This window comes from Lutra lutra, chromosome 9, assembly GCF_902655055.1.
Source record: "Lutra lutra chromosome 9, mLutLut1.2, whole genome shotgun sequence".
Taxonomy (NCBI): domain Eukaryota; kingdom Metazoa; phylum Chordata; class Mammalia; order Carnivora; family Mustelidae; genus Lutra; species Lutra lutra.
In genome coordinates, this window is record NC_062286.1 from 96,611,253 (window position 1) to 96,627,917 (window position 16,665).

The 16,665-nt window shown below is 52.3% G+C and overlaps 1 protein-coding gene across 1 annotated transcript; it reads right to left on the bottom strand.

Moving 5' to 3' along the window:
* Positions 1-571: 571 nt before the first annotated feature.
* On the bottom strand, positions 572-11,112 carry PAX1 (paired box 1). Its single transcript, XM_047745905.1, has 5 exons — positions 10,830-11,112; positions 9,748-10,377; positions 8,019-8,161; positions 7,245-7,467; positions 572-2,003 (listed from the first exon to the last, which is right to left on the bottom strand). The coding sequence occupies exons 1-5, from the start codon at positions 11,098-11,100 to the stop codon at positions 1,912-1,914; spliced, it is 1,359 nt and encodes a 452-aa protein (XP_047601861.1). The 5' UTR covers positions 11,101-11,112; the 3' UTR covers positions 572-1,911.
* Between the last annotated feature and the right edge of the window lie 5,553 nt (positions 11,113-16,665).

Below are 16,665 nucleotides of genomic sequence, written 5' to 3' on the forward strand. Positions count from 1 at the left end.
TTGTAATTAATACCTTCAGTGGGTATGATTGCAATGAGATATAATAATTTCCCCCACTGGTTCCCTCCATTAGTCTGAATAGGCCACTCCACTTACAAGCAAAACCTTCAATTCAAAAATGCCTTCTATCAGTTTGAAAAAGCCAAACATGAAAAGGAAAAACAAAACAATTAGCCAAAGACCCCTGTGTAGTTAGAAATCCCTAGATGATTTGGCAGCCTGGCATAATTTTCTTTTGCTTTCAGAATGTGAGAAATGTTCTGGGAAAGTCCCCACTGTTGCTCCCTGTCTTTTGCCCACTTTATTCTTCTAAGAATCAGCCTCCTGTTAGTATGATTTCTGCACAGTTCGTCTCTTCCCTGGAGTGCCCTGGGACAGAGCCCTGAAAGCATGCCTCCTTCACCTTCTCCTCCACCTTCTGCCCAACCCGGGCTGCAAGTGCTTGTGAATAAACCAATCAAATAATTTCATCTTAATAGTGTTCACACTGGGAACTGAGGGGCTAGAGTCAGTGAGGCAGACTTACACCACACTGCGAAGTGGACACAGACTTGCTCACCCTTACAAAGCGTTCTCCACATGCTTTCCTTTATTCAAAGGCAGCCACATTAAACAGGTGATGTCACACTCTCACCAGTGACATTTTTATGACTACAAACATTGCAGTTTACGTCCAGGGTCCCGCCACCAGTACGCCTGAACTCGGAAGCAGTGAACAGCTCTCGTGTCCAGCTCTAGAAGACACTTTCTGACCCTCATCCCCTTGCAAACCAGAAACCAGATTGCACCTTTGTACCGGGAAGCAGTTTGTGGTTTAAATTAACAAATGTGCTGACCCCTGAAAACCAAAAACAGTGCTGATGCATTTACCTTGTGTCAGATTCCCTCCTATTAGGTATGGAGGGGTGGGAAGGAGCACCTCCAGGGCGGGCAGTTCTCTAAGCAGAGAAAATACCTATGACCCCAATGCTCCCTACTCTTACCCCAGTCTTCTTTGGAGTGACATCATCTCAGAGAAAGCAAAGAGAAGCTCAGCCACTAGGCACTGAGAACACAGATTATCAGATCATATCCTGGGGGAGAGAGAGAGAACAGGGTAGTTCATCCCTGTTTTACTTGGATTCATTAATATAAAAAATATTAAAGGCCATGGCCTCTCTGTCCATTTCCTAGGTTCCAGACCTCTCCGTTAGGGCTGGGGGGCTCCAAGAGGTGGAAACTAAAGAGTCCCAGCAGCAGAGCGAGGACTGTCGTGAAGCCCAGTCTGGGGCTCTCCTGGGAAGTCAGACAGGTCAGGGGAACAGTAGGAATGAAGAGAAACGGAGTCATTTACTGTAAAAGACGTTAGAGAGAGAAGGGGGCAGGACCCCAGGAAAGGAAGCACGGTGCTGCAACATGGGAAGGAGAAAGGGAAGCGGGAAGACTGCAGGGAGAGAAATTAAGAGGACAAAAGGGAGGCAGGGGAACGGGAAGAAGGAAAGTAATGTAGGATAGGAAGGAGGGAGGAAGCAAAGACAGAAAGGACGCAAAGCAGAGAGAGGAAGGGAAGAGAGAGGGAGGATGCTGAACAACCCTGGGAGAGGTAGGAAAAGACACTTGAGGCTGGCCGGGCGAGGGAGGCCACGTCGGAGCAAGGATCGGGACGAGGTTGCAACAGTCTAAAGCCAAAATTCAGAAAAGCCTAAAAACTCTGGCCGGTGAAGGAAGTGTGGCCGCCGGGCCGGTGAGCCAGGCGAGGCCTGGGGACCGACGGGGAGGGCCCCGTCCGCGGGCTGGCTCCAGGCACCTCCTCGGTTTGTCCTGGCTCCCGCGCGCGCCACCGAGACTGCAACGCCGAGCTGTGCGTCCCCCTCCGCCCGCCGGTCCGCCTCTTGCTTCGGGCTCGGGCTTGGGGTCCGGGAAGCGCTGCCCCTAGGACGTCGAGGCCGGGATGGGCAGTCCGTGTAAACTACTCAGGCCATCCGGGGCCTTGCCGCTGGGGCTGGACGGCTTCCGATCGGCCGCTGCGGGAGGAAGCATAGGGGCGTCGGGTCACTGGCTGGCGCGGCTCAGAGTGAGAGACCCTGAGGCCTGGGACGTCGGCAAATACGGGTGACAGCGCGAGGATCCGAGGTTGACACTATAGGGGTTTGGAAGAAGGAAGCAGGGACCCCCCCTTAAGGAAGCCGCGAGCGAACACAGCCTTGGTCGCGTTGCAAACGCTCCCTGACCGCAGCCCGAGCGTACTTGCTTTTGTCCCGCACCCTCTCAATAAAGGAGGTGATGGGCGCACGGGTCCGTAAAGCAGCGGGGCCGGGGAGGTACTCAGATCCCTGACCCCCCACCACCACGCCCCTCCTCCCACCGCCACCCAGACCGCAGCCGAGCGCTCGGGCTTGGGGAGCTGCCAGCGTATCAGGTCCAGTGTCCCCCAAGCGGCTCGGGACGCTCACGGTGGACAGGGGGTAACCCAGCGAGAAGCGGGTCACCAAAGCCACCCCGATGGAGGGCCCGCGTCGGCCTGGATCCCTTCGACACGGGAGGCGGCCGCACTTTAAGTGGGTGGCCGACTTCGTTCTGCCCCGCGGCCCGGGAATCCAGCTGCTATCCCCACTGCGGGCAAAGCACTCCCTGGGGGTTATGGGCCTCCGGATTAAGTGACAGTGAATTTGCCAGATCAGACGGCATTCTGCACGTTGCTCTATTACTTAGGGTTTTGGGAAGGGGCCCGAGTTTTGCCTCTGGAAACCAGCAAAGTGATGCCAGGATTGCGCAACCTGTTTCTCCTTTCCCAGTCCCTGGCTGTTCGGCTCCTCCTGCAGGAAGCTCAAGTTGTTTATACCTAAAGGAGCCCATTTTCAGCTTTCTTCTTTTCCCCTGCAAGTTATCCTTTAAAAGGGGGAGCTCAGAGCGCTTCATTTTGGGATCGGGATAATTCTGGACTTTTTCCCCCTGCAGCTGCCGGTGCACCACTTCCAGGCGCAACTTGCAGTGACCGAGCGGAGCTGCACCGGATATCCCTGTTTGAAGACCGACACAAGCACGCGCTCAAGAACATCTGGTTTCGCAGAGGTTTTCACCGGGATCTAAAGACCTTTCCAGGGCAGAATAACCACTCTGCTCTCCCCTACCTCTCAGCTTTCTTTCCTAAACACCATTGTGGCTGCTCAGCCAACAAGGTCTTCTGACCCTTGCTTTCCACCCTGTACACTCGCTTCAAGGTGAGGACCTGTTTAGAAAACATCAGAGGAGAGGAGGTTTCTCAGCTATGGACCGGCTGCCTCCGACACGAGGGAGAAAATGAACTAGTAGGAAAATAAAGAGGGGGGAGGGGGCAGAAATTGATTCCACCCCACTTTACGGGGGGCTACTCCAGCTGCTGCGTTTTTAGTTCCGTCCACACCAGCCCCTCGCCATAGGACCTTTCCTCCACTCCTTTCCCACCCGCAGGGACCGGAGCTGCGTGAGTGGCTGTGTCTTGGGGGTCTTGGAGGCTTGAGCCCCCCGCGTTAGGCGCCCTGCCGGTTCATTTAATCTTAGGGGACAGGAATGATGACAAGGGTTTTCAAAATATTGGGACTGCGCTTGCAGGGCCACTGGGACCACGGTTGGGTCGGACAGAGACGGAGTCTGGGAAGTGGTCTTCAGAGGCAGGTCAAATGAAACTTGGTTGGCTTCCGTGGATCTCTCAGGCAAGTGCCAATAACCTAGTGCTCTCTGGCAAACTACATTTTCAGGATCGATCCCTTAAAAACTAACCCTAAACAGAGATAAGTGGAAGGAAGGAAGGAAGGAAGGAAGGAAGGAAGGAAGGAAGGAGTTGAGTTTAACAAGTATAAACATATTTTCTTTAAGGAAAATGCAATATCTTCTAGATTTGATATTTGAAACCTGTCTTTCCAAAACCTCTCTGGGAGGGATTTTAGAACCAGGAGGCTTTGATGGTTTCTGAAAACACTGTCAATTGTAAATACCCGTTGTCTTGCAGGAACCTCTGGTGGGGTCTGTCACCTGTCCAGAGGCTGGGAAGGAGTGTGTGGAAATGGTCCTGCCCTGACTACGAAAAGCAAATAAATGAGTACTGAGATTCCAAAAATATCAGGTCCCTTCCAAATGTAGATGAGGTGGAACTTTCCTTTTCTTTCAGGCCCCAAGAATTAAAGTTTCCTTTCATAGATGGAAAATTGAAATCATACTTTGTTGCCTATAAAATAGGTAGCCCAGCCTCGCTACCCTTCACTAAAATAAAATTAACAAATAGCGATGCATAATTTGACATTGTATTTGGCTTCCTTCGGGGTAAGAGTTAATGTTCATTTGCACCTGATTTGGAGGATGCACTGAAAGGGATGTGAAGATAGATACAATATTGCACATGTGTTGTGTGTGTATGCTCTAGACAATCAAAAGTATTTGCTTGCTACTGAGCATGAATAATATTAAACTGCTCTCAGTAGAAAACTTTTGTTACTTGGGGTGCCTGGGTGGCAAACTTGTTAATCCCGGAATTCTGGGACCAAACCCCACAATGGGCTCCCTGCTCAGCAGGAAGCCTGCTTCCTCCTCTCCCACTCTCCCCGCTTGTGTTTCCTTTCTTGCTGTGTCTCTCTGCCAAATAAATCCATAAAATCTCAAAACAAAAAAAAAAAAGGAAGAAAGAAAGAAAGAAAATTTTTGTTACGGAAAAAAATTCAGTAAATGCTATTCCCACTATTCTTAAAAGGTGAACAATTAATGATAGCAAATTGTCTTATGGGATAAGTTTCGTTGAAGACAATTTAATGATTAGAAAAATTAAAGGCAGTGAGACTTGTTACTTTGTAATTTCTCAAAGCTTGGGGGGGAGCAGGGAAGGGGCAGGGGAGGGTCTTTGAAGTAAACTTTTCTGCCAGTGAGAATACAAATAGGCATGTAATTCTCATGATTTTTATGTTTCTGTTCAAACACTAACACTTGCATGCCAGCTTGAGCAATTTATTCGATGATCATTTACCTAGATCTTTAAAGAACTGTGAGGGTCAGGAAATTAAGATATTAATTTAATAACTAAGGTAGCTAATTATTGCTGTGGATTTTAAAAATGGGTGGGGCGTTTCATAACAAGAAGCAAATATACTGGTAAAAGGGACATGAATGTAAGGGCCATCGAATGGCCCTGTATTTCTTTTTTTTTTTTTTTTAAGATTTTATTGACTTATTTGAGAGAGAGAGTGAGAGAGATCATGAGCAGCAGGAAGGGTAGAGGGAGTAGCAGGCTCCCTGCTGAGCAGGGAGCCCGATTTGGGACTCCGTCCCAGGATCCTGTCATGACCTGAGCCAAAAGCTGATGCTTAACCGACTGAGCCACCCAGGCACCGAGGGCCTGTATTTCTGAAAGAAAGTATCTTCTAAAGAAAATCAGCCACTAACAGATTCCACCCCCGCCCCCACTGGCCCCAATTCACTAGAATTAGTTTAGAATACTGAACTGTGTGGTTTTCCCTTTGGACTGTTACCTACATGTTATAATTTGTTTCTAATGTAGAGTCTGAAATGCCTCAGGACGAAGTGGCACTGTTAGCAAATGATGGCGTTATTCTGAAGATAATGAGTCCCTTTTCTTAAGTCTTCTTCCTCCCTGAGATCAACCCCGGTGGGGGGTGGATCATTTCAAGTTGTGGATGTACTTTTCTAATTCAAATGAACCTGCTTAGTTAAATTATTTGATTTGTGTAATGGAGAAGATTCCATTTCTATTCCTAATTCAGCAGATAACTTCCGTTCTTAAGGAAGCAGTTAGATTTGAGGCCAAGAACAAGACCCTGGCAAAAGCGCGAGGAAGGATATATGCCTGGGACCCACTCCAGCACTCCGAGACCCTGAGCAAAAGCACTTCTACAGATGAAAAAGACCCCTCCCAATCTGTCCTGAAATGTAAAGCTTAAAGGAATGCTAATTCTCAGTTTTTGTAATTTATACCCCAATATGTTTATGTTCTAGAAAAACTGAAAAGCGGAAAAAAAAAAATTCCCTCCACTTGACTGTTATTGATGGCATCTTAATGGCTCCTCTCTCTCTCTCACGCTCTCTCATCATGCTATTGCATCTTACTGAAACTACATGGAAATAAAGTTTTTTGCCTGGTTGTCACGTAGAAGGAATCACCACTCTGTACCCTGATACCCAATGCCACCTGTCCCCTATGTCTGGCTTTGCAGGTGTGAGGAATATCAGGTAGTTAAGACCCTTTTGTAATCTAAAACATCCCTCTGCCCCACACTGCCCTCAAAGTTTATGCTCTGTCTCCTTCACAGCCAGGGCTGGGACCCCCTCAGGTGACACCTTCCTTGTCTGTAGGGTTGCAGAGGTTGCAAATTTCTGATGAGGAGAACCTAAATGCAGGAAGGTTTGAAATTAGCAAATCCAACCCTTGATCACCAATGAGGAAAATGAGACTCAAGAGCAAGTGAGCTTTTCTCAAGTTGTAAGAAAAAAAAAAAAAAAGAATGCAGAGGGCAATGTAAGAAGATGCCCCTCACACTGCTGACCATCAATTAAATACCTCCAATCTGTTAGTGGACTTACCAGGGAGTGTTTTTATGGAGGGAGAAGAGGAAAGAGAACTTCCAGCTACATTTCCCACAGAAAGAAGGACCCCCAAATCACACAGAGTTCAACAGTCTAGACTTGGGGATACATGATTGAAATGCTCTCTCCATTCCCAAAGCGTATGTTTAAGAAAATGAATCAAAGACCAGGGCCGGGAAGGGAAGGGAGAAACAAAACAGAGAGGCAGTGCCTAGAAGAATCCAAATGTAGTCCACCACAGAAGCAAAGCTCTACAAGCCACGGAAAGGTGAGCCTGGATGGTGCTTCTGAATCCTTCTGCAGACGGAGAAACTGAGACCCAGAAAGGAGCAATAACTTGGTCAAGGACACAAAACGAGGTTCAAACCTAGGAGTCCTGTTCACCAACCTGACCCTCTTCTGAATTCTCTCTCTGTACAAGTCAGGAGGGCCAGTCCTGGAGACTCTCTCAACTCTGCCTGCCTTTCTAGGAACGGGGCATACACCTGTTACGAATCAATGGGCTCCAAGAAGCTACAGGCTTAGGAAGTATTTCTGCCTGGGACCCACTCCAGCATCCCAGCTCTCCCCTCTTTCTGTCCCTCTCTGTCTCTTTGACTCTCTCACCAAGTCTCACGCTTACACTCCTCCCTGGCAACCCCCCCACCTTCTAACCTTAGAGCCATTCATCCAACCCCCTCCCCGTCCGTGCCCCTCACCTTCCCGGCTGGGATGCTTGAAGGTCATCGCTGCGGCCAGTTCCCCGCTGTGCACGGTGACGCCGGCCCCGGGGGGAGCCAGAGGAGGCGCCTGCGCTGGCGGCCACGGCGGGCCCGGGGCGAGGTAGCCGCCGGCGGATGCGCTGTACACGCCGTGCTGGTTGGACGCCGGGTAGGCGCACGCCGGCAGGAAGCCGCCTACCGCAGAGAGGCCGGAGGCGGACTGTAGGGATCGAGAAAGACAGAGAAGACAGACCATCAGCAGCAGGCAGTCCCGCACAAGCAATTACTGAGCTAGGGGATCCTCATTTCCCCCTGCAGTCCCCTCCATTATCCCCACCCAAGGCCTGGCCTCTCATTTTTCCCGCAAGGACTCTGGCAAAGTGATTTCCACGCAAATTGTTATAAATAATAATAAGAGGTGAAGGGGATCAAATAATAATAAGAGGTGAAGGGGATCATGGTGTTCACCAACTGGGATTTAGAAGAAGGGAGTCCTCTCCCATCTGTGTTCCGGGTTCCACCTTTTTTTTTTTTAAATAGAATTATCTTGGCAAAAAGCAAGGCAATCCCCTGGAGAGCCAGCTCCCCCCACACTAGTGCACTTGAGACAAGGAGAAAAAAGCAGCGCGGACGCTCGCTGGCTGGGCAGCCAGACACACCAACACATTCCCTGGCCCCAGGGAGTTTTCTCTTCTCTTTCCCTCTCCCCTCGTCTGCCAACCCTCCCACTCCCTCAGTTAAAGACACCTCCTTCCCCTGCCTCTCAGTTACCTGAGTGTATTTAATGTCTGCCTCCAAGGCAGGCTTCTCAAGGCCATTCACTGCTGGAGTGGCCGGGAAGGCCGGGCGGTTCACGCTGGCCCAGTCTTCCATCTTGGGGGAGTAGGTGGCACCTTCGCTCCCAGCCAGGGCCCCTGCAGGGACACAGGATGGATTTGAAGGGGCATCTCAATCTGCGCTGGGCACACGCGCGGTTCTCTGGCCCAGACGTTTCCACACAAGCCTATAAGCGCTACGCTATTTGAGCAGGCGGCGGAGGGTCCTCAGGCACACCTGAGATACTCAAACACTCAGCGACCAGGGTTAGAGGGGCAGTGGGGAACTGGGTTTCGCTTTCATTCCTAGCAGGGCAGAGGGAAGAAAGGCCTGCTCTGCGCTCCTCCCAGCCTTTGACCCGCTTCCCGCGAAACAGTGAGTTTCTGGCAGTAGACGTTCTGTGGGGCCAGGGCTGGGCACACTCAGCCACGGTACATTTCCGCTGTCCAGAAACGGCGACCTGAAATATCCAAGTTCAAATCCCCAGCAGGCTTGTGAGAACTACATGGGTTTCTCAGTTTCAACATGTATCTGGAAGGCTATGCAGAACTGCCCCCAGAGACATCCCAGGTCTCCCAAAAGAGGCAACAACCCAGACAACCGCCTGTGTCCCAGGCACATGTCTGCTCCTGGAGCACATGTGTCCACAGGTAACTGAGAGAAGACTCGAGATTTGAGTGAAGACCCGATGAGATCACCTCCCTGCCAACTGTTCACTGATCGCACCATGGGGAGCTCTGGCCCAGCAAGTGGCCCAGGGCTTTTGAGCCACCCGGAGAAACAAAACTGCCCAGTCTCCGCCTTGGAGGAACACCCCACTACCACGGACACTAAGTATTCTGTTTCCTTCAAGCTTGCCCTCCTCCGTCTTGGGATAAGGCGAGTTTTGCTTCTTAGGCATGTCCTAAGTCTGCTCACCCAAGAGCATGCAATTCCCTGACTCGTTCTTGGGAGCAAGGGACACTGTGAAGAGACAGGGGACTTGGTCCCAGCCCGCATAAGTTCTTTCTGAGCCCTGAATCAATTCTCCCAAACCATCCACCCTCCCCCTTCACTCTTCTTACCCCTGCCAAGAAAGAGGAACGAGGGTGTGCTGGGTTAAAATTGAAGGCAAAGTGCAAATCCTTGCAACTTTTCACCCCAGGATGGCTGCAGCCCAGGGGCACTGACAAGGGAAATCCCAGCTCCAGGAGCTGCAGGGCTGCTGGGCCTGGTGGACATACAGATCATTCGACAAGACCCGCCAGACAGCTCCCCTGTGCCTTTTGACTCAAAAGAGCCTTTGGGCCTGGGAGGAACAGAACCCTTTGGGAATGTTGAGGGAACCCAAAAGATTGGGATCGTAAGAAAGGGTCGCAGGATTGACTCTGTGGTTTGTTTGGCTAAGATCTGTTGATAGGGTTTTGCATACTTTTTGCAAGAATGAAAACGCAATTTCAGGCCTCCGAATTTGTGGTCGGCGATTGCTCTTCCATCTGGGAAATATTTTCCATATTTGTCATAAAAAGTTCAAGATGTCCAAGGACTCCCACAGAAGGCCCAAGACCCTCAGTCTCCCTGGCCAGCCCTGAACCCTCCCTTGAGCCAAAACCGGTCAGAGGAGGATGGCATGCCCGCCCCCCCCCACCTCCAATCTCCAATTCGGCCCCTTCCAGGAACACTACAGAGGGTCACCGAGACTGACCTGTTTGCTCCATAAACGTCCGAATGCCCAGGATGTTGCTGACCGAGTGTGCCGAGGGCCATGAACGGGGTATGCTGACGTGGCCTGCTGTGCCCGGGACCCCGTGGTGGCTGGCCACCTTGGCGCCCGTAGGCGACACAGGGCTGGGGTAGGGATACTGGTAGATATGGTTGTAGGGCAGCGCCGGCTGCGGCGGCGGCTGCTTGCTCGCCTCGTAGGGCCCGGGCTGTGCCAGGCTGCCAATCTTATTGCGCAGGATTCGGCTGATGGAACTCACAGAGGGCACGTTGTACTTGTCGCAGACGCCGTCGGCCAGCAGCCGGTCGCGGATCTCCCAGGCAAAAATGCCAGGGTCGCCCTGCTTGTAGTCCCGGATGTGCTTGACCACGTTGGGGGTAGTGACGCGGGGTTTGCTGCCCCCGATGGCCCCAGGTAGAATGGAGCCTGTCTCGTTGTAGCGCGCCAGGATCTTGCTCACGCAGCCATGGGATACGCGAAGCTGCCGGCTGATGTCACAGGGTCGGATGCCCAGCTGCGCCAGCTCCACGATGCGCAAGCGGATGGCGTTGGGCAGGGGGCGGCCGTTGACAAACACGCCGCCCAGCTGGTTCACCTCGCCATACGTCTGCTCTGCGGACGCGCCGGACGAGAGTAAATAGGAGGGAGAGAAAACACCGGCGGGTTAGCCAAGAAGAGTGACCACACCAGGCGAGGGGCCGCACCAGGCGCGCCTTGGAAGGTGATGGGCGGGAGGGTCCTCAGAATCTCGCAGTGCGAGCAAACCGACCGGGTCCGGGCTCCAGGAGTGGGCGCCCGCATAGGCACTGCGGAGGGGGACGCCGCGTGCTTCAGCCCTGCTTGCCCTTTCTGGACTTTTGACGCATCTAAGTGGCACATCCCCTCCTGCGACACGCAAGCTTCCCCACCCCCAACCTCCCATGGCTTGGGGCGTGAGGAGAACGCGACTTGTCTGGCACCCGGGACCTGCTCTCCCAGGGAGAGAAGGCGAGAGGGAAGGAAGGCGCCGGGACCCAACCCGCCTCGTCTGCCCGCCCGCACCCCGCTTGCCGCTCGCCCCTTACCCATAGCGCGCGGGCCAGCCAGCTGCCTGGCGCCGAGGCGACCGGGGCTGGGCCCGGCGCAGTCCGGGAGAGCTCGGGCGCCGCCGCCGCGGGAGAGGCATAGAGGGAGGGCTCGCGCGAGTCGAGAGCCGCGGCGGTCGGGCCGCGGGCTGGAAACGCGCCGTGCGCCGCCGCCGAGCGCGCAGCCGCCCTCCCCCGGGCCGGCCGCCGCCGCCGGGCGCTCCCAGGACACTCTCCACGCCCGCGACCCCAGGCCTAGAGTGAACTTCATCCGATTAGGAGAAATTCGTCTGACCGGGAGGCTGCAGCGTGCGGAGATCAATTTGACGTGTCCTCCACGTCAATCTCGGCAGTCACGCCGGAGACGCGCGAGTTGGCAGCTCATTGGTTCCCGTCACTGCACCCCGGCGCCCCCCTCTTGGGTCTGAAACTCTACCCCCTCCTCCTGGTCTCCTCCCCCCTCGGCCCTTCTTTGCAACCCATCCCCCCTACACACACACACACACACACACACACACACACAAGTGCTAACCCCAGCCGGACCTGGGATCTTCCACTCTTTTTGGCTCCCCTCAAAGCCGTTACACCTCCACTTTTGAGAATGATGAGGTAGTCGTTCCAAACTGATGAGTATTTATTGGTGTTACTATTAGTACTAGTACTAGTTTTGGGTTTAGTTGTATTACTACTTCCAACATTACCGCTAAGATATCAGAGGGTAAAAGTTGATCATAACAAGGTCCTCAGTGCATGGCTGCCTCTACCGCCTTTCCTCCCTGGCAGGGCATGGGGAGAGTGATGCCAGTGCCTGAGCGCCGGGCAACGTACTGCAGGGTGCCTTTCGGGGAGAACTATTTGCGGTTGAGCAGACTCCTCCGTGTCTCATTTCCAGACGACACCCCAAACCTGATCTCAGGAAAATCTTTACAATATTTAATTGCCACCCACACCACTAGGATAGTGGTGTGATATCAGTGATGTGAAAAAGGCACATTCTAGATTCTGTCTCTCTGCGGACAGGTCCACCCACCCCCACTCATTTCTGATAGGTGGCACAGGATGCAAGTCGGGAAGTAATCGTGAATTGCTGCCCCCAGGAAGAGGGATCCTTCTCTCCAGACCACAAGGTTGTCTTGGTGGCCTGGCCTGTAGGACGTCACTCATCATAGCTTGCCCTCTAGGCCTAAAGGACGGTTCCTTTCTTCCAGGCCAACAACCCCACATCCTTCCCTGACCAGGCAACCTAGCCTCATCTTTCACCCAGCACCCTAGCTTCCAGGGGTTCTTGTTAAGTTACTAAATCGTCCTTTCACCCTTATATTTAAGGGGGAGGTCTTGCACAACCCTGAACTATTTGGCCTTAGCATTACCTGTCAACTCTTCTCTATTTTTAACTGCATCAACACCTGGTTCTGGACTTCCCAGTCTGTGTTGCCAACCATGGCAGTCCCAGAGGGAGTCATACAGTGGGGTCCAAGAGATAGCAGGTGCAGAGGGAGAAGGCTCCCAATTTTGCACCAAACTGACAAAAAGGCTGGGACCTGGGAGTTCTGAGCTTGGGGGCAGTGAGTGCCAAGAGCATTGATGGAACTGGCAGGAGCAGGAAGGGGCACCTAGGAAGAAGCGTTCAGTTCTCAGGATTTCCAGCTCTCCTCAGGAAACAGGAAGATTCCCCTGTCCTCCGTCCCCATCCCCAGAAATTCTAGAGCTTGGGATCTGGTGGAGAGCTGCGTACTGAGCCTGAACAGCCATGCTGCAGGAGCCACACGTGCTGATGCAACCAGCAAAGCCGAGGGAGCAGCGGTGATCCTCTTGCCTCCGCAATGCAACCAAAGAGCATCCAACAGCTCCTAGTCAACCTGTTGAAATGTGTCAATTAGGAGAGCCTGAGCCATATACCCTGGGCTCTCCAGATAGAGAGCGAGGGACAAGAATTATCCCTGGAAAAAGAAAACCCAGGTTCAAAAGAGGTGAGGACGCTCCCCTCCTGCTGCATAGAAAGCATAGTGCAGTCTTGGGCTCTGGAAGAAGACAGTCAGCACTCTGGCGGGAGGTGGAGGGTGGAACTATTTGGAAGACTAAGCCTGTTCAAGACCGTGCAAAGTCGAGTTACTGAAGCGGGGAAGGGGGCGGTTTGGATTAAGGTGGGTGCACAGAGAGAGGAGCTCAGGCAGAGAACTGAGCAAACACAGCATGCCCAGTATCCAGAGGCCCCGCCGCCATATCCTGAGCACAGCTCCCCCCCCCACCCCCTTAGTTCTCTCCGGGGAGTTTGAAACCTGTTATTCTCCAATCTAGATTTTCATTGCCTGGATTTCAAGTCGGTTGCTGGAAACCAAAAACATTGGTTTCTAGACCTGAGAACTACAGCATCCATAACCCAGTGCACCCCAAAGACCAGGTGAAGCAGCTAAAGCCATTTTTTTCTTATGTAGGAGAGAAGACAACATGCACGCTCAGAGACGAGCAAATAAAGTCAGAGGTGGCACAGTGAGAGCTGGTTCACAACTGCCCCATCAGGGGACCATCACCCCACCTCTGCTAGTAGAGCGCGGAAGCTGGCAAGGATGTGCAAAGAGGTGAAGTCCAGGAGAGCATCTTCTGCTCATTGCCCTGGGCGAAGGCCGTTGGGGCTGGGAGGAATGTTGGAGGTTTGGGCCGGGGAGTTCTTCATGGTGCCAGAGTCCGCCGGCCCTCAGTTCACACTCCATTATCTCCCTCTCACCCCACCCCACAGGAGCCAGCTGCTTGCTGCTGGGACCACACAGCGCTAGCCACAGCCGGCTCACAGCCTGGCCCCCGAAAAAGCTTACAGTTTGTCGCCCCCTGTCGGCCTTCGGCTGGACTCTGCAGTTTCCCGCGCGGCTGGGCTAGAGGCGAGTGGTCCAAAGGTGGGATTGTCGAAGAAAAGGAAGGAAAGCCAACGTCTCTTCCACTTCCCTTGGATGCAGCATGGTTCCCTGCACGACCAAAGGGACGCCAGCATGGTCGGCGCTGAGCCCGCAGAGGTAAAAGAAAAAAAAAAAAATCTCAGTTCCCTGTGTCTGTTTGCCGGGCTGGGTTTGGCTTGGTTGTTTGGAGCGCCCCAGGCTCAGCCTGCAGCCAAGTGAAGAACGGTTCCCAGGGCGCAGGAGCTGCCGAGCTAAGGGTGCGTGCAGGGACCTGTGATTTGACGGGTCCAGCTAGGGCTGGACGTCCTGAGGGCCGAAGGACGGATTCAAGTGTCCCCGAACGGCCTCGGGAACTGACCCAGAAGGCAGAGAAAGGAGAGGCAGACTGTGCCAAAATCGTGAATTAAAGTGAGGCAGGAGGAGAGTGCCTGCCACCCGCCCCTCCACCCTCCCGCTCCGCCCTGGGGGCTTGGAAGCTGGCGGTGACAGGAAGGGTCGTTCAGGGTCCTGCTAGGAGTGACGGTCACGCCTACTTTATGTTTCCTGCGTCGCTTTAATTTTTGGTGGGACTCTCTCAGGGAGCCCTTTGGGTGCAAACGAAACGTGCCAGTCGAAATAGGCTACGGTGTTCCCGGGAGCCGTGTATTTCGTAGTCTTTGGAAGAAACCTAAACACGCTTATGAAAGCCCGATTCGGGTCCTGCTGGGCTGAAGAAGCAACCTTGGCTTGCTTTTCGGTTCTGCCAGGAAGGACCCGAGGGAGGGAAACACAGGCAGCATCCCAGGAGGGCCCTGGGCAGAGCCTGGGCCTAACGACCAACAGCGGTAGCCAGCAGCCTCCCGCCGGGAACGCAGGATCAGCGCAGGCTCGGAGTGAGCAGGGTCAGAATCCTGGGTCTTCCTTCCGACAGCCGCGCCTCGGGCCTGCGGAGCCCCCAGTTGCTCCCGCCGTGCCCTGGTTCAGCCCAGTCCCCGAGTTTTTCTCTATGATTTTAAGAGCTCTGTCAAACTGGATCTCTTAATTTTATTTTTCAGAAAAGTAGCGCGGACTATAAATGTACTTTAATGCACCAGGTTATATTGTGCTCCTCCCCCCCCAAAAAAATTTGCAAAGTCGATCCCACCCATCACACTTTAAAAAATACTAATGGTAAGGAGATATATGGGAGGAAACGCTGACCCCGAAGAGGGAATTGCAAACTCTCCGCGAAAGTTTGAACAGCAAAGAAGCTCGTCGGAACCGGGAACGTGAGATAAAGGCAATGAAATACCATTCTGAGTGTCCGCTGTAGTGGTAGGGGGCAGGGGAACGAGAGGAAGGAGGATTCAGGGCCGAATTGGCTCCTTTGCTGGTGGTCCCCCGCCGAATGCTGGGCTGGTGCGACCTCCCCTCCAAGAAGACTCACAGGGAAGTGGGGTGGAGGAGTTGCGCCCTGCACCTGCCGCTCGACTTTAGAATACACACTGCAAAGCCAAACGACGGGTGTTGAAAATGGTGCCAGTTAGCATTAAAATAAGAGCCCCAAGAAGAAGCAATACCGTCTTCGACCCCGGTCCCGCCGCTAGTTTCCACTCGGCCTGCTGGTGACCAAGGTGGGCTTGAAGTTCTTTGCCAAGCCTCGAATTTTATTTGCTATCCTGGAAATGTTTATTATCGAAAGCGGGTCAAGTCGGCAGTGGGGGCGTGGTGGGGGCGGATAGCGAGTCATGTCTGACTGCACGGGCTGCTGTTAGAAAAGAGGAGAGAAAAAAAATTTTTTTGTCACTTTCCTAAAATGAAAGAATAGATGCGTATTTTCCGCGTGAATAACAAAACAGTCCCGGGATTCCGTTCAAAGAGGTAGGGGGAAAAAATCGAAAAACATCTGCCGTAAAACTCCCACAAGAAATAAGCACAGATAAATTGAGCATGGTAAATGAAGATCTAAGATACTTTCTATCCTGTGATGCAGGAATCTAACTACTGCATTTGCAGCATTCCTTTTGGAGTAGAAACATTTTAAATGTCACATTTGTGTGATAAAAATAAACTATGGAAAAACCATGCGATTTGCAGGAAGGAATGGTTTCTTTGAACCTTCTGCAGGAGCAGCGTCGTTGTCATTCTTGCATGTGTTCAAATAGGTACCAAATCCAGGGTTTCCTTTACGCTTAAATCTCCCCCGTTTCCCTGGCCATGGTCATGTCAGATAAGCTTCAACATCCGTTATAAAATGACCTGTACTGTTTAATTAGATCTATTTCATTTTATTCCATCAACAAAAAAATCCTGCACAGGGCTTCAGGCACTAGTCAAAATACCACCTTTGCAGTGAGCTCTCAAAAATGTTTATGTGACAGTGCTAAAAGTCTAAACAGCAATATTAAAGTGGAAATATTTGGGAAACTTTAAATGTCCATGGGGCATATCTCCTGTAAAGAGTATGGTACTTGGAAAAGGAGAGATACAGGAATAGCCACATGGGTACAAAAGATAGAAGTGACAGTTTTGAAGAGAAGCGAGAAAGCAAGAAGGTGATGGCATGTCTGCCCGGAAGACGGCTTGCATAGGCAGCAGTGGGCAAGGGTTTCCTGCAGCCTGAGAGGATGCCCCGGTGAATCAGACATGCTCTGTTGCAAATACTGACACATCTGAGACTTTCACATTGACCAGCCTAATTGGAACCAGCTTGAAGTGAGCTGCCCTTGAATGCTTTGGAAATTTCTCATCCTCCGTGGGCATAGAACCTGGATATGAATGAGGCTGTGGAAACTGGAGGACAAGAGGAGAGCCCTTTCTCCTGAATTAAAGACAATGCCCAGCCAGTATGGTTTACCTGAATTTGTCTGGTTTCTTATAAAAGATCAGTCCTCTTCAATCTTCTGTGTGTGTGTGTGTGTGTGTGTGTGTGTATAATTCAAGCGCTGGAAACTGGGTAGTGAAGAGGTTTTGCAGAATGATTGTTG

Coding starts and splice junctions, on each gene's coding strand:
- PAX1 (XM_047745905.1), bottom strand. CDS start 11,100: ATGAAGTTCACTCTAGGCCTGGGGTCGCGGGCGTGGAGAGTGTCCTGG. Junction 8,162..9,747: donor GACGTTTATGGAGCAAACAG/GTCAGTCTCGGT, acceptor GTGTCCCTGCAG/GGGCCCTGGCTGGGAGCGAA. Junction 7,468..8,018: donor CAGACATTAAATACACTCAG/GTAACTGAGAGG, acceptor CGATCCCTACAG/TCCGCCTCCGGCCTCTCTGC.